The sequence below is a fragment of the Canis lupus genome, chromosome 1 (genome assembly GCF_048164855.1).
Source record: "Canis lupus baileyi chromosome 1, mCanLup2.hap1, whole genome shotgun sequence".
Taxonomy (NCBI): Eukaryota; Metazoa; Chordata; class Mammalia; order Carnivora; family Canidae; genus Canis; species Canis lupus.
This window is the reverse complement of record NC_132838.1, coordinates 91,731,385-91,758,503: the sequence shown is the minus strand read 5'-3', so window position 1 is coordinate 91,758,503 and position 27,119 is coordinate 91,731,385. Positions and strand designations below refer to the sequence as shown.

Here is a 27,119-nt window from a genome sequence, read left to right as displayed (position 1 = left end):
TGGCATACCATGATGGCTCTACCGGATGTAGAGCTCGTGCTGCCTCTGCTCATAGCAAGAATAGAAGAGCAGATTTTCTGCTTCTCCACTTGAAGCAGAAGTTAATGACTGATCTTCCAAGATGGCGACAGTCGGTACTCATAGCTGAGATGCTCTGGCTTCATGCCTTTGCTTCTATTGTTATACGGTTAGGGCTTGGCTCAGCTCAGTGTTCTTTTTTTTCTTCTTAATTTGAATGAGTTGCTAACATTTAAAAGTTGGAATACTTCACATAACAATCTGAACATTCAGCTTCTCTTAAAAAAAAATAAGGCCTGGCAACCTGGAGTCTCTCAGTTCAGACATATGCCTTACCTGCCAGGTCCTTACCTGCCAGGTCTAGGATCACTGTTTTAAGATGTCTAAAATGAAAGCATATACTCACTGGCAGTGAAGACCACGCTAAAATATCATTCCTCTGTTTTTGCCAGAACTTTGGAATTAAACACAATCTCATTTCCTAGCATGACTACCACTTGAAAAATAAAGAATGGCCATATGACATAATCTTCCCTCCTAAGTCTACATGCAGGCCCCTTCCTCTCTCATAACTCACCCTTCAGCCCTCTTCAAGGTCACTGGTCTCAGATTCTTTAAGTGAGAACAATGAGGAATGTCCCACTAAGCCTATTCATTCCCTACAAAACAGTGGCAATGGCCAAGAAAAGCATCTGGTGCTCAGATGTCCCCGGATCCTGCTCCAAAGCTCCCAGAGAGAAAGAGAGAGAGACTAGCAGAGTATTCTAGATGGTCCCTGCCTTTCTCACTACAAGTGACAGTGAAATCGGGGGAAAAGAAATATAAAATCTTCAGTTGGGCTGAGATGTTTGGGCAAAAGAAACTACCATAGCTTTGTTGTTGGGTTTTGTTTTGTTTTACTCTTCCTCCACCATTTCTAAGAAAAGTGTTCATAAGCATGAAGTTGTATGGACAATTATCCCAAGCTTACCAATAGCATAGAAGGGGCCAGCACATAAAAATGTATTTAAGCAAACAGTCTACATCTACTTTCCTAATTCAGCTTACGATCTAATAAAGAAGGAATCAGAGAGGACTTTGATTCTGCTAATTTACTCTTTTGCCAATTGGGTCTTCCGCTTGGACAAAATATCACTACCCCTTTCTATAGCTTCATTTCTCTAGCAACACATAAAAGCAATTCATCTCACTACCAGGCATCTCCGATGAATTCTGAAATACATATGCAGAAGATGTGATAGGATTTTTTTAAAGGATCTCGAATGTACAAACACATTCCCGTAGTAATATCGAAAAACATGTCATTTTCAACACTGCCAGATTCATCTCTGAGTATGAGGAGCAGGAACACAGCATTGTTGCCAGTGCCATCTCAATTATTAAACCTCTCCTGGGAGCACACTTCCTATATGTTATCTCCTGTGATGCCATGAAGGGAACTCTCAGTTCCCTGAGCAAAGGTTTAATGCAGAGAGAGAACAGATCCCCGAAACAGCTATTCTGTTCAGTTCTGGCCATCACTTCGTTTCAGATTATGGCACTTCCAGAATACCACGGGGCAAAAGAAATTACTGGAGGAAGAAAAATGAAGTATCCGTGTCTAGCCCCACCAAAGAAGGTATTCTGAATGAATGCATTAGGGGGCAAGGTGATAAACATGAAAAAAAAAATTTTCTATTTGCTGGCCAAAGGACAACTTAAGAACGTACAAATTAGAAGACATGTATGTTGCAGGTAGAAAACAACTTTTTCTCAGCTTCAAGTGAATAGTCACAGAAACAGCCTGGAGTAATCCAAACAATGGCCCATTATTTTACCAGGGAAAAAACCTAAGACAGGAATAGCACCAAAGCTGCAGCCTGGACAAATGTTCACATGGAGAAGACCATATGGAGAGGTGCCTACTCATCGTTGGAGAGACAAAGGCACAAGAGGAATGAAGTCATGCTGCTGACAATAACCCAGGGCTACAAAAACAATTATTTCTTCCACAAGCACGTTCAGGGCCGTTGGAGAGAAAAAGAGCTGCAGAAGGAGCCCAGGTGAATTTTTTTAAGAGACATAAACTCAGTAACTGTGAGAGGCTAGGTTAGAGAACCAGAATCAATGACATATGCAAAAAAAAAAAATAACAACAAAAACAAAAACAAAACACACACACACACACACACACAAAGAAAAACCAAAAACAAAAAAATATATCTGACTCTGCAAGAGATAGAAAATAGAGAGAGAGAGAGAGAGAGGCCATCTAATGATCAAATTATACCAGTGAGTATAATTTGGGGAATACTTTATACTCCAGTGCAATGGTCCCATAATTAGAGGTAAAAGATTTTTTTTTTAAACCTACCTTTGCAAGAATGTGCTTGTCTTTGATAATGTACTCATAAGTAGTCAAGAGGACGTTGAATTTCCCACTCCGCAGCTGGGGTACAAGGGAGCGACGCATTGCAGGGGTGCCCTGAATGCAAAAAAGTGTATATATATATGTAGGCATATACATTACCCAAAGGAAGTAATGTGTACATTTTGCTTCACTATTCATGGCTTAATGGAGCCCAGACACACGACTGAGGATTGCACATCTACGCATTATCATACACAGATCCATTATCCACGACAAAGTGCTTGGCAAAATCGCACACATCTGGATGCTTTTCAGGCCCTTTACAGGCAGGCTTTCCCACTGAAAACCGAGGGTGAGGGGACAGCCGGAGAAGGAAATTACAGCAACCTCGAGGTAGCAGAGAACCCGCTGCTCGGCTGAAAGGCTCCGTTTCTACGGGAGCGTGCAGCAGGCAGCCCGGGTGCCCGGGTAATTGCCGAACTTTGCAGGAACAGCGGGCATGGCGCGGCGCGAGGGATGTGCGATATTTGTCATTTGTATTACTCTCATCAGAAACCTCGCAATATGATAATTAACAATTTTCTTCTGCATTTCACTATCTGAAAGTAATTATGGTTTATTACAGTAATCTTCTTGGGATGATTAACTCACAGTGTTTGGTACATGATGTACATGACAAAACTTTACAACCAAATACAGTTCACAGATGTGCATATGGGAGGAAGAAAAAAAATTGGGTCTATTTTTTGCTTTTCCACATTTATATATAAATAAAGCATTCCAAACCTTGTAAGAAATCTTCACCACAGAAGGAGCCCATTTGTCAAATTCATATGTCCAGTTAGATAGAGTCCTATAGAACAAAAAAGAAAACATACAGAGAAAAAGACATTGGCATAAAAATCAGTGGTTAAAAAGATGTTCTTATTTATGCTCAGGCCTCACCTGGAAAGGGGCAAGAGAATATTAAGTATTTCAACTACATACTTCTTTGAAAGGTGTGGAAATAAGAGATAAGTGGGGAATAAGCTGCCCCCAAAGCATGACAAGTTGTGTTTGTGAGTTCATAAGAAATCTCATAAGAAAAAAATAAAATTGGGCAGCCTGGGTGGCTCAGCGGTTTAGCGCCGCCTTCAGCCGAGGGCCTGATCCTGGAGACCCGGAATCGAGTCCCACGTCGGGCTCTCTGCATGGAGCCTGCTTCTCCCTCTGCCTGTGTCTCTGCCTCTCTCTCTGTCTCTCTGTGTCTCTCATGAATAAATAAATAAAATCTTAAAAAAAAAAAAGGAAAAAAAAGAAAAAAGAAAATTAAAAAATGAATAAACATGGGGGTGGAAACCCTTAATTTCAATATTGAAAACAGCAATTGCCCGAGTGATTTGGTGATTCGTTAAGAACAACCACGTAAGTCCTCAGAAAAGTTGAGTCAGGAAAAAGAAATGACAGAAGCACATGAAAATATTAAATGAATCTGTCAAGAAGAAGCAGGGGAAGAAATACAGAATGCCTTTTTTTTTTTTAATCCCTGAAAGCATCACCATAATATAGGAGTCAGAACACACAAAACACAAAGAGCAAAATATATACTTGAATCGGAGATACAATTCGAAGGACATCTAAATACTATGGATTTGCATACTATAGATTCAGAAGCCTGCAGACACTCCTTACCTCATGTAGACAGAATCTGCAAATGCTAAGCCAGAATCCTGGTTTTTTTGTTTGTTTGTTTTTGTTTTGCAAGGACCAACTCTGTATTGGCACCGAGATCTACAAAGATCTCAGTGAACAGAAGTGCAACCTAACACCCACAGCCAGAGACACTACCATCGGAGGAGGGCGGTTCTGAACAGGTAGTCCTCCTCTGAGGAGAGTCTGGGAAAGACCTTGGAGGGAGCGCCCTGGCTCTGGGCATTAAATGGAGACCAGCAAGACCTGTTCTCCTCGAGCAGTAAAATCGCTGGCATTGAGCTGGTCGTACTGAAGGCAGTTTAATTCAAAACTCACAGTTATGACTGTGATCTAGATTCTGCTTTAAAAGTTTGTACAGTTGGGCAGCCCGGGTGGCTCAGTGGTTTAGCACTGCCTTCAGACCAGGGTGTGATCCTGGGGACCCAGGATCGAGTCCCATGTCGGGCTCCCTGCATGGAGCCTGCTTCTCTCTTTGCCTGTGTGTCTGCCTCTCTCTCTCTCTCTCTCTCTCTCTCTCTCTGTGTGTGTCTTTCATGAATAAATAAATAAAATCTTTTTAAAAAGTAAATAAATATCTTTAAAAAATTGTACAGTAAGGGTAGATTTTGAGAAGACATCCTTTTTGAATAAGGTAGCCTTTTGGAAACAGGACAAGGCAAAGGAAATCTTTAAAAAATATAGATATCGAAACCTTTCTGCTCCGTGAACCGCTTAAGGGGTGATGACAAATAAGAGCCAGCTGTGCAGCATGCAGGCTGTGTAGACTACGGTGTGGTGCTAAGGGCTGATACAAATCACTCTATCCCATGTTTAAAAGAGACCGGGGGTGGGAAGTGACAACCTTAGTCCAGATTAGACGCTCTTGGTGATCTTACTATGTGCTAAAATTCTGCCTTAAATGAAAAACAAGGACAAGCTACTGATAGGGCAATCTACAACCTACAGAACGGTAAGTACAGAATAAATGACTTTACTTACGAAAGGGGAACAATGATGAGATAGGGGCCATTGAGTCTTTTGTGCTCCATCAGATAAGTGATGAGTGCAATGGTCTGTATGGTCTTCCCTAGCCCCATTTCATCGGCTAAGATCCCGTTCAAATTGTTATTATACAGGGAAACCATCCATTCCAGGCCCTGGAGCTGAAATGAAGAGTAATTGCTTCAATTATCCAAGATCTGCACAGGTAATTAATACTAATACAACTCAAGTGAGGCTGTGACTTCTTAACTCCTCGGTGCTATACGTCGGATTTCCCACAGTAGGAAAGTGGGGGAAGCACCAACACAGAAAGAATTTAAAATATGAGCCTGTAATCATCCCTGCTGCTTGGCAGGTGCTAAGTGTTAATCAGATTTAGAAATGACGGGCTGTAGCATACTGGTGGGATTTTAAGCAGCTTTGCTGCTCATCCCTACTTAGCATTTCACAGTATATGACATTCCAGAGTTATTATAAATGAAGAAAACCCAAACTAAAATCCATTCCAACCACTCCAAGAACAAAAAGCCAATGTGAGGATTAGAGACAAACAAACCAGAAGGCAGGTTTGGCACACAGATCAGAGATCATTAGAAACAGCCTTCTTGGCAATGAAGCACCTCCCCCAGAGGGTGGGATCCCTTCAGTGAGGAAGCCGAGTGACCAGGGAGCCAGGGGTGCGCTGGGCCCAGAGGAGTACACTTCCTGATGGAGAGAGAGTTCCCGGGCATCACAGGGAAACTCGGCAGTCAGGGGGCTCCCCAAGGGCAGCCCACTGGAAGCTGACTGCCTGGAAACATGTCCAACACATTTTTAAAGTACAAAAGCCCTGCACCAGAGATGCCACTTTGGACGTAAATACAAGAAAGGTTGGGTGAAGATACAAATCTGTTCCACTTCCGTCTCCCAACCACCAACGCCAATACCACCACCATAGCACAGACGTTGGGTTTAAATGGAAGGAACAATTCAATATACTTCTTTATTTTTACAATATACATATTTACATATTATATTATATATAGTTATGTATACATATTATATATTATGTATTACATAAAGTTGAGTATATGTAAATATGCAAATATATAAATATGCATATCTGCTCAAGTCAATTTAGCTTGCTAATTAAGTTATGCTTAGGGAAATGTTCATTTTAATTTGTTTTCTGTAAGAACAAAGTGAGTAATTCAATAATTTTCAATATTTATTAAGTGATTGTTCTGGGCAAAGGACCATGCAAGCAGGTACAGTAGATGGATGGATGCCTGGCTATTTAAGATGCATGGCTCCATTCAGAAGCTTGCAGTCAAAGAGGAGACAAACGGCGTTCACATACAAACATGTACCAGGAAGTGGCTGAAAGTACGTGGCATACGTATAAATACATGTAATATTATTTAAAATTGTTCTGGCACACATTATACAATCCCACTGAGCAGAGGTTTTCTTAGGGAGAGTGCTGTAACAGTCTGCAGAAATACTTTCATAAGCCACGTGGGGTACCTTGTACCATGCAAGACTCTAAAGCACCCTACAGGATTTTGAAGAACGACAGCACACTAAGACATGAGAGAACCAGGAAGAGCTCTGAGGGACTGGGCAAAGACAGAGAAGGGTACAGGGGAAGTGATTGGAAATCACAGGGGCAGGCAGGATGGGCCGCATGCCTGCGACAGGACCCTGAGACCACCAAACCTTTAGGGAAAGTCAACTAAATCCCAGAAACATTTGGACAGTGGTAGTAGGATTTTTTTTTTTTTAATGAAAACTGGCAAGGGGCTGAATTTTGCATCTGTGTTAAACCCAGATAAAACAGAAGCATAAACTGGCAGCAGAGGAGACTAGAAATTCACAAAAATTGTGGGAGGTGACTTGGATGTCCGTAGACCCTAGAATTGGATGGAGGGTTTGGGTAGCGAACCAAACTTGTGCAACTTGCCCAGGAGGCAGCAGGAAGACCCCCTCTATGTCAGGGTTATGTAACCATTAATGATACAAAAACTTTTCCAGGAGCAAAGGGACAGAAAGCTTACTCCTGAGCAGAGTGATTCAGGTGGGGCACTGAGCCATAGTCTGAATGGGTTTGTGAGAAATGGAAAGGATCTCATCCGTCAGAGGCGGGAGGTCAGAGTCCAGGAAGAAGGGAGACCGTGTAGCAAAAGCACGGCAGGGGACAGACACGGAGGCATGCTCGGAAAGTCTACAGCAGCCCAGCAGAGGGACAGAAGCATGAAACGCACAGATGGAAATGGGGGTAATTGGGTTTGGAAAGACTGAGGACAAGTGATGAGGAAGGTGTTGGATTGCAGGAAAAATTAAATTGGCATGAAAAGCAATCTATGAATAATCCAAAGAATGCATCTTGCCTGCACAGACCCACAACAGTTTATTAGAACTGATTAGGAGTTAGCATCTATGTCAGGTAGGCCAAGTACAATGAAAACAACACCCCATGAAAGCAGCATGGTCGTTGGAGAAAACGTGACCTTACTACAGCTGTCATGGTGGGCTCCAGGGATATCCATTTTCAGGACATCCCCGAGGTCAAAAGCAGTCCTGTAATATCACTAATGGCATTATGTGCCGTTCACATCATGTTGACATGTTCACTGATGATGCAAGAGCAGCAGTGGGTACAAACTGCTGGCACATTAACATTAATCAAGATGGGGCTGTGGCAATAGTCACTGGACCCTGCACCCCCACACAGTGGCAGTGAGCTCAGTGCCAAGTGTTAAGAGTTTAGGGGAGCCGGGTTCCAAAAAGTTGGAGAACTTTAAGCATATACTTCCTAAAGTATATTCCGAAAGACACTAATTTTACAGGTGGTTAATAGGGGACATATGAACAAAAGTTATTTCACTGCAGGATGCTGCTATACAATCATCGATTACACGTTTATTTTTGCAGAGTGGTGAATGTGCTCATGCACACCAGGGATTACCAGGAGGGGTCACTGCCAAGGTGCCCACATAGGTCTGGTTGGCTCAGGACAGTCCTGGCTATGCCTCATATGAATATGAAGGGCCCCTATTTACTCTCATAAGCATCCGAATTTGCAATAGTAAATTATATGGCAATTCTACCTCCAGGTGATACTATTTCTCATATTTATTTGACCACAGAACTATCTTTCTTTTTCTTTTTAAGGTATATCATGAAGCAGACGTTCCCAGGAACATACTTTGGGAAACACCAAAGTGGTGGGAGGTAGAAGATAGGAGCTGACCTTATTCCAACAAATCAAGTGAAATGTCTATTCTGTTTACAGGACACTTTTCATCAAAGCTCACTGTTTCACTGTGTCTTAAAAAAAAAAAAAGCATAAATGTAGACAGTGGGTCCTAGAAGCTGAAAATCCATGGAATTAAACTAGAGCCAGCACCGAGGTTTTTAGAGAAATACTTCATTCACCTCAAGACAAGGCACAGATGTTCCCTATACTCAGAGTGCGGCTGGGTTTTCCATTGCAAAGAGATCCCCCCCAAAAACCATTCCAAATGTTAAGCCCATATTTCTTAAAACACAACTCATCCTAAATTCATGAAAGAGAAAATGGGTATTGCCCTGGTACGATGGTAAAATAGAAGTGTTCCAAAGCAAGAATTATAGGTGCGACAGAGAGAATCATCATATTATAAGCAATGTGACCCTAAATGCCTCACCATCATCAACCTCCTTAAGCAATCCACTTACACATGTGCAAGACACACTTACACATGTGCAAGACACACATCAAGTTAGGTAAGGGGCCATGACCTGCCAACAAGGCACAAACCCCAACAATTACCTGATAATGCTTCAGGGTCCCGTTAATGAGGAGGGCAGACTGCTTCTCCACCCGCTCAGAGATGGCATGGGCCACCGTGTAGTAGGATTGAGAGCCTCTGGCACTGTACTGCATGCTGTACTCATCGTCCACGTCCTGCTTAGCTGTCCTGAGACAGAGAAAGTGGAGAATCATCCATAGATCACATGGTGCATGAATGGCGAGCCTCACACAGCTGCGGTAAGTATGGTTTATTTATTACCTCCTTCATGTCTTCCAGTTAAAACACGTTATCGGTAGCCCTCACAAGACGGGAGCAAGGTAGACATGAGCATCACCCCATTGTATGCATGTGGGAGAACTTCAGGCTCACAGGGGTCAATTAATTTGCCTGGGCCACGTAAAAGGTGGCAGAGTCAGGACCTGCATACAGGCCCGCCTGACCTCAAATGACCAATATTAGCATGAGCCGCATCCCTGCAGATGAACTCGCTGCCAGTGAGGCTGTCCTAGGGTCCCCAGATGCAAAGACAAATCCTATCCACAGAACACTGTCCAAAACTTGCCTGACACATGAGGGAAGGAGAAAGATGACCAGAAAGATGGGAAAGAGCAGGCCAGCTTCCCCTTCCTAAGCCTTGCTAAGGAGCTGGTGTTCTACTGCACAGGCAGGAAGAAGCCACTGGAAGGTTCTAAGCCTTCAGTGAAGGAGGACCAAGAAAACCAAATTTCCTTGTGTTGGGCCTGCAGCCCCAAAATAAAAGAAGAAAATATTACAATGCCTATTTCTGCTTTTTATCTTTTTTTAAATCTCGTCACTTTAAAATGTTATCTTGGGACACCTGGGTGGCTCAGCAGTTGAGCTTTTGCCTTTGGCTCAGGGGGTGATCCTGGGGTTCTGGGATTGAGTCCCACATTGGGCTCCCTGCATGGAGCCTGCTTCACCCTCTGCCTATGTCTCTGCCTCTCTTTCTCTGTGTCTCTCATGAATAAATAAATAGAAAATCTTTAAACAAAATAAATAAAACAATTTAAAAAATAAAAATAAAATGTTCTCTTTTGCAATCATTTCCCCCAAGTTGTCATATTAGAGCTACATGAGCAAAGAGCTGACATGGAAGATGGCCGGGGTGAAGAATGGAGCTGGCACTCGGATCTGGGAGGAGGATGGGGTGCTGAGGGGTTCTGGGGTACTGTGGAGATCACATGGTGGGGTGGGTGCTGGCTGGCAAAGCGGATCTGGGGGGAAGGGCATTTCTCATGGGTGCTCAGATAATCCTTCCAGATACTCATGACACATATTTTCACAAGGAGAAAGAAAACTGAGCAATACACACTCAATGATCTGCTTGGCATCCTTCTCAGAAACCTCTTCACTGTTTGGATCCAGAAGAATTTTCTCTTCTGTGTCCTGCCGACTGGACTCTTCTTCCTCGTCCTAGGGAGGGAATAAAAGACACGGGAAGGATTCCATTTCAACAAGGGAATCTCTATGACTGGCATCTTCTGAAAAGAGGATGAATGGTATTCAACTTCATAGAGTACATATGATTGAGGGAGGAAATAAATTTAACACCTATCTAACTCAGGTGATATGCCATTCCATTTCTATTTAAATCACTTAACAAGAGAAGAGAAGAAACCCTCTGAGGATCTGTTAGGACCCTTGCTCCCAAGAATAATTATGTAAACGTCATGGTAGATGGATATTTATCAGTTTGGTTATCAAAGAGTCCTGCAGACCATATCTGCTCTCACCCAGAAACATTCTACAGCCTTCTCTCCAATGCCAGACTTTAGAGGCTAACTACTGCCCTTCTCATAAAAATGCTCTCTGATAATGGCAGTGGGACTGGGATGTCTCCCGTGCATTCAAGGTAGAGGGGCTGGAGCTTAAAAAACCCACTGCTTTGTGACGACTTCACATCACATATCTCTGAATATTTAGATTAAAACTGTCGATAACTTGGCAAAGGATTCATTACCTCCTCCTCTCACTGCATACTACATTCTGCTGATCTGTTTAAAAGCTTCGCTACAGCCATTATGTCCACAACCAACTGGTGTTGAAAGCTAAATCCTTCCAGATAATCCAGCAGAGTTTCTTTAAAAGTAGATTTCAAGAGAATTATGCTTCCCCATAACTCTTGAATGAGAAACTATGATGTGACATGATATTAATGCTAACAATCAAACCTATGACAACAGATCACTGAGATGCCTGGTGGGGAGCGGGGTGTTAGGTGAGGAATCAGTACAGCCCTGAGGAATGAAGCAGCTCTGAGCAGGGACATGACTCGCCAAGAGTGGTAGACTCGAGATAGGGACTTGGGTTTGTAGACTCCCAGGTCAGAGTTCCTTCTATTCCCAGCCACCTCGAGCTGTCTCCTATTGTCAATCCTGGGCTGGCATCGGTGGGTTCAGCAGCCCCTCTGTCCCTCCTGGCCTCTTGGACTCAATGACAAGAATCTTCCAACGGACCCATTCATTCATGTAAATAAGAAACATTTTAAACATTGATTTTTGTCAACTTCAAATACCTCAGGGCAAACATGGCCTGTAAGAAATAAATAGCATGCAACCTGAAGCAGTTGCCTTTTACTGGTATGCTTTCTTTTTGAACATAACTTTTATTATTCCTTTTCTTTGTAAAAGTTAAACCAGTGTTTATGGTAGATTAACTTAGAAAAAAAAAAGGAATAGAAGAAAAGCAAAATTGTCTAAAATTCTGGTGAGCTATATGAGTGGCAGGGCTACTCTCTTTGAACCAAGATCCCTCTACACTGGTAAACAGAATTAATGAGTACCCACTAACAATGCTCTTATAAAGGAGATAAAATCTTCTTTTAATCCCTCTGTTTGTAATTATTACACATTTCGTAGTTGATCCTAAAAAAAACCTTCACTGCTATTTCTTAAGTTCTGTTAAAGGCAGCCAAGATTACCATTTTAGGTTCTAGATACATTTAGGGACTGTTCCCTTTCCCTTCTAAGACACCGAGAGATGTGCTTCTCTTTGGGGAACGGGTGTATCCAAGGAATTTAAACAAGAATCACATTTAAAGAGAAACTGAGAGGATTGATAACCTCATCAAACCAAGTGTGGGTTGCCCTTTCATCTAAGCTTCCAGACTTATAATTCTGAATAGATTCCTAGGACTAAAGGACCCCAGAAACTTTTTGGGGGATCAGCGTCAGCATGAACCAGGTAAGGCAGGGTATCACCTTCCCAAAGGAACCTATCTCCAGTTCTCCCCAGAAGACCTTTCCACCACTTCCAGTATAATGCCAGCTTCTGTTTTCTTGGTTTCACCTAACTGTAGAATTTGTCAAGTTCCACCACTGGCCAGGAGCCCCAGGTGGGGTCACTGCCTCGCTGGGCACCCACTGTCACAGCTGTGATCCATGCTGAGCTCCAGATGTCCCCCAAAGGCCAACCCTGGAGGACCAGTGATAGCCAGACACAGGTGCTTCCCACATACACTCCACGTACATGCAGATGCCTACATACCTCCTCCTCGTAATCAGAATCGCTCTCCTCACTGTCGGATCGAGGTGCAACTTCGTAACTTAGGGAAAAGAAGTGGGAAGGAGAAGGGACTTAATTTTTGAAATTATAAGACAATATACACACACATGACCCAACTAGCATATTCTAGGTACAAATGATCAATGTAGGTAATAACTTTCAACTATTTCCATGAAGGTCATGCTGTTTCAGTGCCAAGATTTTACGGGGACCACAAAAAATCGAAGAAGCCAAAAGACATCAATATTTCTGCATTAATGCCATACCCAGGGTTCATTTCCAACCAGGCATCCAACTGACTTGCTTTGGGTGCTTCTGGTCCAAACAGGACCTTGCCAGTTTCCGTGTGAGTCACTTTGACAGGCAGGTCACTCATCTGACTGCTTTCATCTATGGGCTAGAAAGGAGGAAAAAAAATAACAAAACACATATCACTGCTTAGTGTTAAAGACAGCCTCTCGATTCTGTTTCTCAGGCTTTTGGCTGCCCAGCATCTGAAACCTTTTTCCATGATTGGAAAGTTCATCACCTAATGAGTCCTGGAAGGAGGTGGGAGGCCACAGCCTCCTACTAAAGGAACTGAAAGCCCCAGCCTCCCTTGCAGCGAGGGTGCCAGCACCGAGACCTCAGTTCCATCAACTGGACACACTTACCAAGGCTCTGAACTAGGAGCTAGAAGGTCAGGGAAGCCGGGAGCAACAGGCGTGCTGGAGGGAGGACAGAGCACACGGCTGGGGCGTGCCAAGCTCCTGCTAATTCCCAGGGTCAGCCACGGCCTCGCTGACCAGCAGCACAGCAGAACACTGGCTGGGGCCTCAAAGCATGCTCTCCAGGCTCCCTGGAGATTCAATGGATTACCCAGGATCCTATTAATATTCTCCCTCCTGACTTAAATCTAGCAGAGTTTCATTTGTCAAGCCCCAAATAATACACACCACTCCCCAACACCTATTGCAAAGTCGTGGTTTCTGAGAAAATGGGAAAAGAAAAAGGTAATGTAATTTGTGACACCTCGTGAGCGGCCAGTATGAGCTTCTGTGGAACCACAGGGCCTGCTATCTAGCTCGGCCACTGGTACCTGGGCGCGTGATAAAGCCAGAAGCTCTGCTCATCTGAAACCAGGCGGATGGACTGAGACTGAGCTGAAGTTCATTATTAGATGCTCCATGAAAAATAGCTCGCTCAGAAAATTAAGAGAATAAATGCAACTGCAGAGGCTGTGTTTAACCTACTTCAGAGAACGGATTGTTTTAAAAGGCCTAAAAAAATGGAGTAATCCTATGCAAATGAACGCTACTGATTATAGGGTGCCTACACCTGTAGGACAGACCCCCAAGCAAGACGCTGGCTTGGAAATGCTTGATTTGTGAGCAATCCAAGTTATCTATCTCCTTAAAAGTAATTATTAATTGGACTTAAATAAACATGATAAGAAACACAGGATACTACTGTAGCTTATCTTCCGTATTTTATAATAGGAAGCGACCAAGAAAAAAAGAAAGTTCTTTCTCCCTTCTCCTTCAACACAACACTGTCAGAATAAAACAACAACGACAACAATATATTAGTGATTATCCGCCCAAAAAGGCTTTAAAAAAAGAAAAGGCCTACTCCAGACTGTCTTTTCTTTTTTCTTTGATGCGTGCTAAAGCAACAGATGCAAACACCATTACTCTGCATGCGGGAGGCCTTCGTCGTTCAGGTGAAAGGGCGTCTATACACCCACGCGATAAAGAAGGAAATCTACCAGTAGCTATCACCTCCCTTGGAAAAGTCATATTCCATTATCTTGAACTATTATAACACAGTCTGTTTTATTGCTTATGTCATGCCTCAGAGAAAATCGGGAATCACTGTAGCTGGAATTAGAACTTTGGCAAAAGCACTGAACCAGCATGGCAGGGTGTAAGAACATTATTTCAAAACAAACTGAGCAAGATGTCCACTTTGCCAACTTCAGCAAACAGAATGCACATGTGTTAAGATTAAAAAAAAGAAGAAGAAAAGAAAAAGAAAAAAAAAAAAAAAGGTGCATGTCACACCAAGATCGGTGGCTAATTTTCCCAAAAGATAATAAGAGGTAGAAGCGCTGTGACACTAACAAGTTAAATCTCTCCCGTGTGCCTGTTAATTACAGACCGATGAGAGGCACGCTTAGGTAAGGCTGGGGGCTTTTACAAATTAGTGTTGTTCCTGAGTGCTCCAATATATAGTATTCTTCCCCCAGAACGGCCCACTGAGACTGCTGTACACATTAGACACTTCTCCTGATCCTTTCTTTCCTTGTGATGGATTACAGTGGTTAAGCAACATTTACTGTTCAAGAAGTTTCTGCACTGAATAGTGGTTTCGACCTTTTTTTTACTGGGTCTAGGTTGTTCACATTCTCCGTATGCCTCACATGCACAGATTCTAGAAGAGTCCCCCAAGCAGATTTATCAGAATCTGTGAGAGGAGAAGGCTGTTTGAAACAAACGCCTTTCCACCCTGCTCAGAGGGGTATGCTTCCTCATGTGAATCCCTGAGCAGAGAACTTTTGAGTTTCTGGAGGAAATAAATCCAATAAGTAAGTAATTGTGTTCTCATGACTCAGGAGAAGGTTCAAAATTCTTGGAAATCACATTTAGGAATGTGCTGATGAATCTACAAAGAGGAGCTCTATCGTCAGCCTATACAAAAATGTAAATATGTAAACTGTGTTTATGGAGTTTTATAATTTCAAATTAGTAATAGATTAAGGAAACTGGGTCATATCTGTATCATTGATGGGGAAAATGCAATTACAGAATCACTTAAGATTTTTGTACATTCTATGTATTCATAAACATATATGCGCACGGAAGATTCCAGAATCATACACAAGAAACTTAATATCGGTTGATTGGCAGTCTGAGATGGAAGGAGATTACTTTCCAGTATACCCCTTTTACACTCATCTAATTTCCTACTATGCTAATGTACTACTATTTTTACTTAGAAGTGAATAGCTGAGTAAAAATGAAGTTGGTATTCACAGAAAATGGTGCTGTAGGGCATGGCGGGGACTCATGAGGCAGAACACAGCAGGAATGGGTGCAAAACCTCTCACCTCTCCATCTGGTCCCAGGGCAGACTCTCCTCCCTCGGCAATCTCTTCAGCCTTCTGCAAAACAATATCAGATGTTACATGTCAATCAAGAAGATGGCTACAGGAAGAATTTTGTGGCCAACTCAGTGGCACAAAGAGCACTTGAACACTACCCGCCACTGTCATCTAACAGAGCTTAAGTATTGTTGCCTTTTATTTCTATTTCTCTTCTCTGTCTGAGACAAGGTGTGTCTTTTTACTGGCAACTTGCAGGGAGCTACTGAAAGCCAGCTGTGTTTCAAGGCTGGCACACACCAAATGATTTGTGGATCACGCCTTCCAGGACCAAAGGGCTGAAGACGTGAGAGTATCAAGGCTTGAGGTCAGCACGTGAGATGTCTTTCTCGTGTTTGGCACCAGGAAGACAAATCCTGACGTCACCAGCTCACAACCTTCTAATTCCCCTTAGCAAGTTTTCTAAAAATGTCTATCGCCAGTAAACTTGGAACCGCTCTCAGGTCATGAAAATACAGAATCATACAACATTCTGTGAGTTCTCTGAATGTTTTCCATTCTACCTAATTGGCTTTTCATATGACATGGTATTTCCACAGTGGGTAAGATGAGGAGATTTGATGCAGATACTGTGATCTCATGAAAAATTCTATCATCTCCCATTTCCTAAATATTTCAATATCTTAGTCCATTAACCTCTATGTGCCTCAAAGACAGCCTAAATGAAAAGCTAAGATTATGTCACGTTTTGTACATACCCGAGAGAGTCTCATCTGCAATAAACACAAAAGATTCTCAAATTTCTTACATTTGTAACAACCCTCCTGACAAGTGAAATCTTTACCATCACCTTTACAGAATTCTCATTTTAAAGTTATTGCTGGAAAACTACATATTCCTCTGTGTGAGGAGAGAAAAAAAAAGAAAACATAACTTTAGTCATGTCCTTTATCAAGACATTTAAGAAAATGAGCTTTCCTCCCCTGGGCTCTTTAGTTAATTAAAAATATATATAATGATACAGAATCGATATTAACTCTACTTTGTTTACTTAAGGCATCGATTATATAATACATTTTTGCTTTCCATGGAAATAACTCAATTGTCTCTTGACAAAACAGCTTTTATAGAAAATGTTCAAAGTCCACCCTTTGGTCTATGCTGAAGGAAGAGCAGTTCCCACAAATGTTTGAAATTTTTGAAGTTCTTTCAAATTTTTCTTACAAGAAATACATGTATATATATATTTTGCCAAAGCACAAGGCATGAAAAAAATGTAGTGTTTCTAGCAAAGAGTAGGAAATAAAATGCTCCCTTTGGTTATGTTTTCCCCCTCAAATTTAATTTTCTATTTGTGCCACCCCAAAGTGAAAACGTTTACAAGCTCAAAAGGAATGATCAGCATTGAAAAGCCCCAGGCCCTAGGTCTAGGCTATGGATACAGAGAACAATGGCAGAAAAGCTCAGAAAAGAAACCAGCAGCCCCTAACAGTTCCACTTTTGGAATTCTCAGGCGACTGTTTTAATTAATGGGAGAAAGTCAATTAATCCCGCCATTCTTTCCATACACATCAGAAATAAGCTACAAATTTGGCCAACAAAGAGAAGCAAATGAGACAATGAATAAGCCAATTTCCAATATCTAGCTAGTGGAACTGGATCACTGTCTCAATGAATAGTACGTTTAAAAGCTTGAAGGACCATAAATAATAGATTCGAAACCATTCTGAGGGATACTCGTCTATGACTATGCTACTGACTCGCTAGAGTGGCATCTAAAAACTGCCCCACAATCAGGCCCTTCCTTTACTTAAAAATCCTCTAAACTCCTTTCAAAAATTCCATTCAGTATCAAATTCGAGAGGCAATGTAACATGAGATTTGAGAAACTTGGTTCTAGGATTAGACCACCAGTATTTGACCCCCAGCTCTGTGGCTAAGTACGAGAGACCTCAGCAGTGTCATCTTGAGCAAATCTCTGTATCTTGGTTCCTCCTTTTGTAAAAAAAAGGGACAGGAACTGTCGCTCCCTACAAGGGAGGATCACGATCCAGTTCTGTGTGCACCATCCAAGGTTCCATGACATATATACAGCTAGCAGCAATCTCCACAACGTAAAAGATTCAATGGTAGTCCGAGGCCTATTCCTTTCTGTCTGTGAGGCTGGCTCTAGCACTGGCAGGAGTCAGGGATTTCTGTTTTGTCATTGGTGTCCCCCATCTCCCCACCCCAGCACCTACATGAGTCCCAGCACATAAGTAAATATTTGGTGAATGAAGGAAATAAAGAAAGCATCAAGAACAATGCTTTTCGCTTAGCACACACACAATGAGCCATCAGGATTGTAATTAGAAGCCAATGTATCTGCAAGCCATAAAATAGTTAAGAAACACACACACAATTCCTCACTGAGCCAGCTGACACTCTGGGACAGGTCTCTCAGGAGCCCTGAACTTACACCCAAACTTGCTGTTACTACAAGAGGTGGAAGCCAGGTGGCAGTCTACTCTGTGGCAAGAGACGACACGTTCTCCCATCATGCCTTGGATTCTTGCAGTGTGGTGACCCTCTCTGGATCTCACATCACACTCCTGCTTTATCCTCGCTGCCCACTCCTCCCCAGAAAAGACAAAACAAAACAAAACAAAACAACCCACTGCAGTTCATCCATGAATCAGGAACTAAAGGGACCCTGTCCTGGCTTCTTCCTACCTGCAAAAAGTTGGCAACTAATTATGCTGCTGGAGGGAAGGAGGGAGGGAGGGAGGGAGGGAAGGAGGGAGGGAGGGAGGGAGGGAAGGAGGGAGGGAGGGAGGGAGGGAGGAGGAAAATTTGCCTGCTGATGGAAGGGGAGAAGGAACACATTACTCATAACTGCAAACAACGTGACTTCCCAACTTCCAAGGCCAAGGGCAATTTAGAAATCTCACTCAGGAACGTTCACCAAGCCGTGGGCACAGCTACCTATCTTCCCGGCAGAAGCTAAGACAATCAGCCTGATAGGGGAGAGAAGGCAGACGAACCCTAGACGAGCAAACCCCGGGTCAGCCGAACCCAGGGGAATGAACCCCAGTGCAGCGCCACTCAGATGACCAGAACACAGGACACAAACAGCCTCAGTCTGTAAAGAAACAGTGTCATACCAAATATTTTACGATTTTACCATTCATATTATAAAGTGAATCCATTTTTCCCCCAGCAGGGCTGACTCTATGCTGAAACAACATTCTAAAGTGCTGGCTTCTTAATGGCTCCTTCTGTTTCAGTGGAGATCCAACTTCCAGAAACCACCCAGGTTCTTTTTACTGTCTGTCACTTAAGTGGACCTTTGAGTATGAGGACTGGTGATCAGGCAGTAAAAAATACCCAAGAATATCAAATTAACAGGCAGTTGCACATGACTATGGTCGCACCCTGCAGAGAAAGCCAATTCCAACATTTTTGACTCAAGTAACTGGTCGATCCAGTTAAGCAGGACTTTGATCCAAACTTCTGTTTTCACCCATTTTGATGCTGAACTAATCAAATGAATCTTATCTCGGTGGCATTGTGTTCACCTACCTTTACCACAGTCCCTACACTCAAAATGCCCAGAATTACCTTGGAGCCTTCCTTCCAGGGATGCCTGGGTGGCTCAGTCTGTTGAGTGTCTGACTCTTGGTTTTGGCTCAGGTCATGATCTCAGGGTCATGAGATCAAATCTTGCATCAGGCTCTGCTCTCAGCATGCAGTCTGTTTCGGATTCTCTCCCTCTCTCTCTTTCCCTACCTCTACTTGTGTACTCGCTCTCTTGCTCTCTCTCTCTCTAAAATAAATAAATAAATCTTTTGGAAAAAAAAAAAGCAAACAAAGAACCTTTCTTTCACCTGTGAAATTCTCCTTATAGGGGAAAATCCTCATCTTGGGGGGAAAATAGGAGAGAGAAAAGAGAAGAATTGGAGAGTAACCTGAATTTAAAAGAAATGTCTCTACCACATTTCTACTTTGTATCTCATGCTTTTTTTCACCAAAAATTGTACCAGGAGGTTTTTCTGACTTGTTGGTATCCAAAAATGATAAAAAACCCCCACACATCCTACTACTATACTGACCAGTACAGTATGCTGTGCCAGAAAGATTTCCCCTCCAAAACGTCACAGTCCAGAGATTTGCTTTTAACAGTGTTTGCTGAGAAAGAGAATGAAAGAACTTTCAGAAGGAAGAGCAAACACCACGATGCAAAAGATACTTGGCACAGCAGTCCTCCACGGATCCTCGGATCCTCGATGGTTCCTGTTAGTGTCGTGAGTTTCCAAGAAATGTCACACATTCGTAACAAGGGTGTAGTTCTGTTGGTATACCCTGCATTGAAAGATCTGGAAGAGGGAATGAAACACTTATTTTCGGCCTGAAGTCAACAACTCAGGAGGAGGGACCTGTGAAGGGACTACACTTCTTAGTTGGCTGGATGTGGGAGGTTGGGGCGTGGGGGAGGGGGTGAGGGTGGCTGGCCTGGGCTCCTCACTAGAGCTTAAGGAAAGTCACCCTAGAGCCCTGCAAGGACTACCTTATTACTACCAGAACCCAATGCAAATTAGAAGCCCCACAATTATGAAATGTTCTTTGTGGGAACTAGCAAGGGAGGTAGGTGTAAGCAGAGTCTACCAAAAATTATAAATCCTTTTTTCCAACTGCATGTCTCAGTGGTCAAAGAACTTGTCACTGTCCTGAATGACATTCCACCCAATACTTAACTGATCCTAACTGGGGGTGGGGTTGGGGGGATAGCCATTTATTCTCTCGATATCACAGAGAACATACAACATGGGAGAAAATACCTTATTTTCAAAAGAAAAAAAAAAACCCTTATAACCACATTTCAACAATTGCTCTCCTACATTTATACCACAGAGTGGTTTGATAAAATAACTACTATTTACTGAGCACTTCCTGTGTGCCAGGGCACCTTCTACATGCTTTTTTTTTTTTTAAAAAAAAGCTCTTATTTACTTATTCATGAGAGACACACAGAGAGGTAGAGACACAGGCAGAGGGAGAAGCAGGCTCCATGCGGGGAGCCCGATGTGGGACTCAATCCCAGGACCCTGGGATCACGTCCTAGGCCGAAGGCAGATGCTCAAACACTGAGCCAAAGGCTACATGCTTTAGATACACTTTTCCATGTAACCCCATCACCTTCTTAGGGATCCAGTGACTAAAGCACTAGGTAATAGATCTTTTAAGGAAATATTCTATAAGGGAATAAAAGCAGATTAGTATGATATGTTTTCTTACGCAGTTATTAGCTTACAAGTTGGCAGACTAGCATGACTTATTGGGCAATGGCCCAATTTTCTACGTTAGCATGTTCAATCCTATTTGTACACACCCTGGTGGCTTTATGTCGCCTCATGCCCTCTTTTTATCCTGTAGTCACCCAGCAGATGTTAGAGAACAATCATGGCAGGGGATAGAGACCTCAAGGTCATGCTGAGTGCGCATCGGAGTATGTTAATCCCATCACACTGCAAAGACCGGTTTCACATAATTAGATATTTCAATACTTTACAAATTATTCCTCCTCTAACACCTAGGTAGATACGTATAGCTCGCTTCCTTTTCTTTCACTTCAAGGGCATGAGTGGAAGGCCAAGCTGAGAATGAGAAGTTCTGGAATGATTTATAAATGTATACTTCATAGCAGTGGCTCTAATGGTGAGAACAGAGGCACAAACACGGTCATGGTAGGTTAAAGGAAACCCACTCTCCTGGTTACCAACAACAAGGAAACACAATACATTCTGGCAGAAAGAAAGAGGCCTTCTCTGTTACACCGGGGCAATATTTAAAAAAGAAAAAAAAATTAATCCTTTTCCAATTCAATCACAAGCTCAACCACACTCGTCTCTAACAGCGTAGACAGAGCCCCCCCGGATCCTAGCTGCCCTGTTGCTATAGCACGATGCTGTTAGTTCACTGGGTCAAGAAAAACAAAGGCTTCTTGATGCCTTACTTAATTAAAAAAAAACACAAACAAAAAACGAAACCGGACTGCTAATAGGCACAGCTTAATATTCAGTTCCATGGGGAGAGCTGAAAGGGTCAGCACAGAATCTTGAGGCTTCTGGACACAGCCTTCCTCCCCAGCAGAGAAGCTGGAAGCAGCCACTCTCAATCATTCACTCTAATGGAGGGAAGAACCACAGATAATCCAGACTGCCAAATAATCAGCTTTTGAAAGCATCCGTTTCCTTTGCACATGAATAAAGGTGCATCTGGAATTAGGTAACTCGCTCTGAAACCAAGTCTCGGTGCCCTGTGAAAGAGACGGTTTTCAGGAAGGCCTGGGAAGGGGGCCTGGTTTCTTTTGTGTCCTTTCTTTATAACCCCACATGTCCCAGTGAGATGGTCCCCGGAAAGAAGGGGCAGAGGGCTGATGAGAAAGTGACGATTCTGCACCTTCGATCACGTGGGATGTCCTGCAGGAGCCACCCAGAGGTTCCCACGGGGCAGATAGGGGCGGCTTTGGTCTGAATCATTCATTTGGTAGGAAATCAGGCCCCCTCCCCAATTTGGCTCCCCGTCTTTCCTTCACAGAGTTTATGATTATATATTTAGGTGCGTATCTGACCAACGTCGGTCTGTCTCTCGCTCTCTGATGGAATTGAGAGACAGGGTAAGTATGCTTTTCCCCCAACATCTCCTTCTCTCTCCCCCAGCATTCAGCAAGCTGCTTAGCTCACAGAAAGTGATCAGTTCCTATTTGTCGGGCAAACAGAAAAAAGAGAAAGAATACGTGCTACCAGCACACGTGAAGGCAAGAGTTTGGAAGGAGAGAGCCAACCTAGAGATCACATGCCGTTGGCAGCACCAGGAAAAATATTATGGCAGGTTCCGGCTTTGTACAGATGAACACAAAAATACAGGCATGATCACGATCACTCAATTATATATATTATATATCTATCTTTTCTTTGCCTACAATGATAGAACAATCTAGTATCATGACAGGAATCTATTAATTATAAGCCAGAAGCACAAATCTGGGCCATTAGCTTTTAATACGCACACAAAAAAAATGTAGAAAGTGAACTTCAGTACAAAAAAAACACCAACAGTGACGTTTTTGGGGTTACCTCTGCAAAATCCCCCTTCTGATTAGGAAAAGCAAAAACCGTCACTTCTTGGGGTCACCTCACGGAATGTTACAGAATTCTGTTTCCCCGTGTGCTCTTCCCTGACTCTGAACACGTCCTCTTAAAAGTCAGAAATGGGGAGCTGGAATTCTGCAGTCTGTCATGCTACCTTGACAAGAAAATGAGGTATTTCTCACCGACGAAACATCTAAATCCAAGCCCTGAGTCATCATCCCTTGCTCAGCTTCACCATGCGGGAACCTATCTTATACCAGAGGAGTCAGGTGCAAGGAAGGCGCCTTCTCCATCATTTATTCCTCCTCCTTAATTACGAAGCAGGTATGAGAATTCAGGAGCCATGAAATTAATTATTTTTTGCAAAAAACATTTTGTTCAGTTATTCAGTGCAGAGAATACACGATTAAATGCCACCCATCTTCCATCCCCACCACCTTGACGAAGACTTCCTGTTTCCTGCGGGCATGTGCTGCCCGGGGCCAGTCAGGCTCTGCCAGGAAGACCCAATACGAACCAAGAACAAAACCTCTAGACCACTCGAGCTTCAAAGAGGCTCCGCCTTCACAGGTCTGTCTACACAGGCAGTTCACCCTTGCATGGCCACATGATGGCCAGAGAGCACAGCATCTAAATATCACCTTTTCCTTTGCATGCTAATGAGGCGATACTCTACTTAAGCAAACACTTCTGTAGGCCCACATTTTTCCTCCTTCTATTGACCATGTACACTTAATTTTGAAACACGGTGTGAAATAAGAATACAGACTGAACTGTTGCAGTTCGGTACTTGGCACCCATTGCACGCCCACCTCCAACATCCTGCCTGGTGTGCCTGGTCACCTCCCTCACGCCGTGCCCAGGTGCACAAGCAGTTTTTGCAACTCAGTTGTCTGAACCTTCCACCAGGGCAGTGAGGAGCGTGTACTAAAAAACCTTCAACTGGCCCCTGATCACATGCAACCCACCCCCCACTGACTTGGCCGCTGCCACCAGGGCGCTCACCTTCTTCCTCCTCCTCCTCTTCTTCTTCTCTTTGGCTGCTTGGGCTTGCTTGTGCTCCCAAACCAGGTTGGTCAGGTTGGCCACATACTCGTCAGTCTGCTGCAGAAGGTAAGCCAAACGCCTGTCTTTCTTTTGATCGATCAGTTTCCTGTAGCCCTCTTCATCTTCAGCCTAGTAAGGAAAGAAGGACATGATTGGAGCACAGTGAAGATCGGCTGGTAACTCCACTTTCCACTCATCACTCTCCATCACGGTCTGAACTTTGACTGGTGGTGAATGCAGCAAACCAAATGATCCAGGCTGCACGAATTACCATGCACCATCGGGGATGTGGATGTGCCCGGGGGCATGATGCCTGAGTCCCAGGACACAAGACCACACTTATTTTCCTGGTATGGGCAAGCACTTTGAGTCAGCTCTTTGTTCTCCTAGATTTCTTTGCACCAAAAAATTGTTAAAATTTGACAATTCACCATCCAAAGTGTATCCTCGACTTTGTGGCATGCAAATTTTTAAGAACAACCCATAGCAGGGAGAAGAGTATAGTCTCTCATATAACCAACACGAGGCTACTGCAACTAATTCATGATGACTCCCATCTCATGGCTACCTTTCCCACAACTTCTCTTCCTAATCCCAAACTGGACTATCCTGCAGCAAATTCCAGATATAATGTTGTTTCATTCAGTAACATTTCAGTAAGCACTTTTTAAAAAAGATTTTATTTATTTGAGACAGAGCAAGAGAGCAGGAGGGGGGAGGAGAGGCAGAAGCAGAATCTTCACTGAGCAGGGAGCCCGATGTGGGGCTCAATCCCAGGACTCCAGGATCATGACCTTTGGAGGCAGACACTCAACCCACTGAGCCATCCAGGCGCACTTCAATAATCATTTCTAAAGGCAAAGACTCAAATGGACTTTGACTGTAATAAGTGCAACTTCTGATACATAGAAGCATTACAAACATTGCAGTTGATGGAAAATGTCAAATTCGGGGGGATTTTTGTCACAGACCAGCACAGCACAGAGGGCCTAGGTGACTGCAGACAAGGCATTTAGCACCTGGAGTCTGATGCTGCTAAGCAATAAAACAGATCCAGTAATTTCCACCTCTACCTCCCATTAAGCAACATTATGAGGTTAAATGCAATAAAAACTGACGTACTCTGAGCCATTTCAAGAGAAATCTGTTTTACACATCCCAATAAAAGGACATCTCAAAATATTTTCCTTGTGTGAAGCAGGATAAAAGGGACATGTCACAAAATCCTCAAGAGACAAGTGCACTGCAGAAATGCTGAGGATCTTCAGTCCTGGGGTGTCACTTCGGCATATGCCCGAGTGACAGCAGTTTCATCACCCAGTCTGGCTGCTGTCTGCCCCGTGCATGAGCCTGAACCTCAAATGCTATTATAACTCTAATTGCATTTGGTTATGGTTGATCTCACTTGAAGAAAGAGTGATAAAAAACTTCAGTTTCTCTGTTATCTGTATATTCCATCATTTAATTGCAAAAATTAATGATTTGCAAATGCCTAATCATTAGTGTCAAGCCAATCTGTTACTGAAGTTCTAATATAGTTTCACTCCAGTTGAATCAGACAAATTTGACTGCTTGCTGCTCAGATCACTATGAAATGGCCTCCCTAGCTAGTTAGAAATCTAGCGGACAGTCCTCTCCTTTCCCCCACTCCACCAAAAAAAAAGGAGGGGGACATGGGGGTGGGTGGTGAGATTTAGTAGCACCTGGACGCAGAGACTTTTAAAACACAGTGTTTACTCTCCAGAATCCAAAAAAGATAATGAACACAAAATGCCAACCATAATCCCATCAAGGAAGACAGAGTCACTTGAAATTTTCCAGGGATGTAATTAGGGGCCAAAGCTAACGATTTCATCTCCATCCCATACTCCGGCATTATGTCCGATAGAATGTGCAGTATCCCCTCATTATAGATCACACACACTTTTCTGAAATCCACGGTGTGCTCTGGGGTCCAGTTCCAAAAATGAATGGTCAATAAAGCTGGATACCCAGGCCAACGATGTAAACCAATCCCTTCTGTATTTAACCGTCCATTAAGAAAATAACAGCACAAATGTAATGATCCACGAATAGCCTTTGACAATAAAACAGCCATAACCGAAAAAGTAACATTTCAAAATTAACTTAAAAATCACTTTTTACTCTGTTAGGAAGAATTTTCTACCACTAAAAAAAAAAAAAAAAAAAAAAAAAAAAAAAAAAAAAAAGATAAGCACCAGAGGCTTCAAAAAACAGACCTTCTTTGAGTCTAAGACACACAACTTCATGACACACTCACTCAAAACAACCTGTGTCATTAGTCTCAAAGAGGCAATATTTTAAAAAGAATGACCATATCCATCCTTCTAGATTTGTTTGGTAAGCCTCCTACAAACTGTACCTGCCTTGATGTGAGAAGCTATCCCCTGCATGGCAAGGCTACCCAGGATACAGAGATATTATACACTCATCAGCTGTGGCCATGGATTTGCGGCATGCGTTGTCGAGGAAGGAGAAGGTGCTTTCACTCTATTCACATTTAGTTCAAAGGGGTGTGTTCATGTATCTGATAAGCTGCTTTTACCCACTCTTGCTATGGTGTATTTAACACCCACAATACGGGTGTATGCAAGGACCCCATGGGCCTGGGTCCCCGCAGGCAAGCCCCTTACCATCAGTCTGCGCATTCTCTCCTTCTCGATTCGCTCCGTCTCTTTTTTCTGCTCTCTCTCAGTGTTGGCGTGCCAAGTTGCCACCGCTTTGGACAGCTTCTGGATCTTCCCAGCCACAGACCGATGGTACTCCTTGAAATCCTTTGCATGTTGCAAAATGCTGTTCAGGTATTCCTACAGGACCCAAAGGGAGAAGGAAAAGGACGCTTAAAGTCTATTTCCCAATGTCATCTGAGATTTCAGTGCAGCCCAGGAAAACGCTCAGTGAGCACTTCACAACAGTGGAAGACTAGAATCTTCTGTGAGGCAGGTGCCCTGCTATGTCTCCTGGTAGCTGAGCTGTGGGCTCTGGGGCTGGTGGGAAGAGGCGCCAGCTTGTGGAAGAGAAGCGTCTAGGACCATGGATATGGCCTCATGAAAAAAAGCAAAACCAAGGATTAACAGAAGCCCGCAAAATGGTGAGGACAAATTTAAAGCAAATCACCCTTGAATCAACCCGAGGGAAGCAGATATTTCTAGTGAGAGCCAGGTTATAAAAGTAATGCCTCTTCTGCTCTGACTTAAATGCCTTAGCCCCGAAATTTGAAATCAGGTGCGGGAGGGGCAGCTAAAATCACTGCACAGAGTTTGGACTGACTTTTTAAATAAAGGCGAGGAAATGCGAACCAACGAAAACCTGACATTTTTCAAAATAAAACTGAAGCCGGGGCACTAAATTAAGCCCAGGAAAACAAACAAAATTTGTAGGACTGCAATGCAAAAATCAAATCCTACATCAAACTATTTCCAAACCCCTAGAAAAGGATGTTTTAAAATATCTGTCCCTATGAAACCTCCAAGTGGGCCCTTGAAAAGCCCAGGAGA

The 27,119-nt window shown here is 43.1% G+C and overlaps 1 protein-coding gene across 5 annotated transcripts in view; it reads right to left on the bottom strand.

Moving 5' to 3' along the window:
* Positions 1–27,119, bottom strand: part of SMARCA2 (SWI/SNF related BAF chromatin remodeling complex subunit ATPase 2) — a 175,340-nt gene that overhangs the window by 105,878 nt on the left and 42,343 nt on the right. For all 5 annotated transcript variants that reach the window (XM_072839584.1, XM_072839609.1, XM_072839585.1 and 2 more), the window contains exons 8-17: positions 26,256–26,429; positions 23,560–23,730; positions 15,431–15,484; positions 12,609–12,739; positions 12,325–12,382; positions 10,151–10,251; positions 8,835–8,982; positions 5,039–5,202; positions 3,155–3,221; positions 2,372–2,482 (exon numbers count right to left, since the gene is read on the bottom strand). In XM_072839584.1, coding sequence (XP_072695685.1) covers positions 2,372–2,482; positions 3,155–3,221; positions 5,039–5,202; positions 8,835–8,982; positions 10,151–10,251; positions 12,325–12,382; positions 12,609–12,739; positions 15,431–15,484; positions 23,560–23,730; positions 26,256–26,429 — 1,179 coding nt within the window. The remainder of the gene's footprint in view (positions 1–2,371; positions 2,483–3,154; positions 3,222–5,038; positions 5,203–8,834; positions 8,983–10,150; positions 10,252–12,324; positions 12,383–12,608; positions 12,740–15,430; positions 15,485–23,559; positions 23,731–26,255; positions 26,430–27,119) is intronic.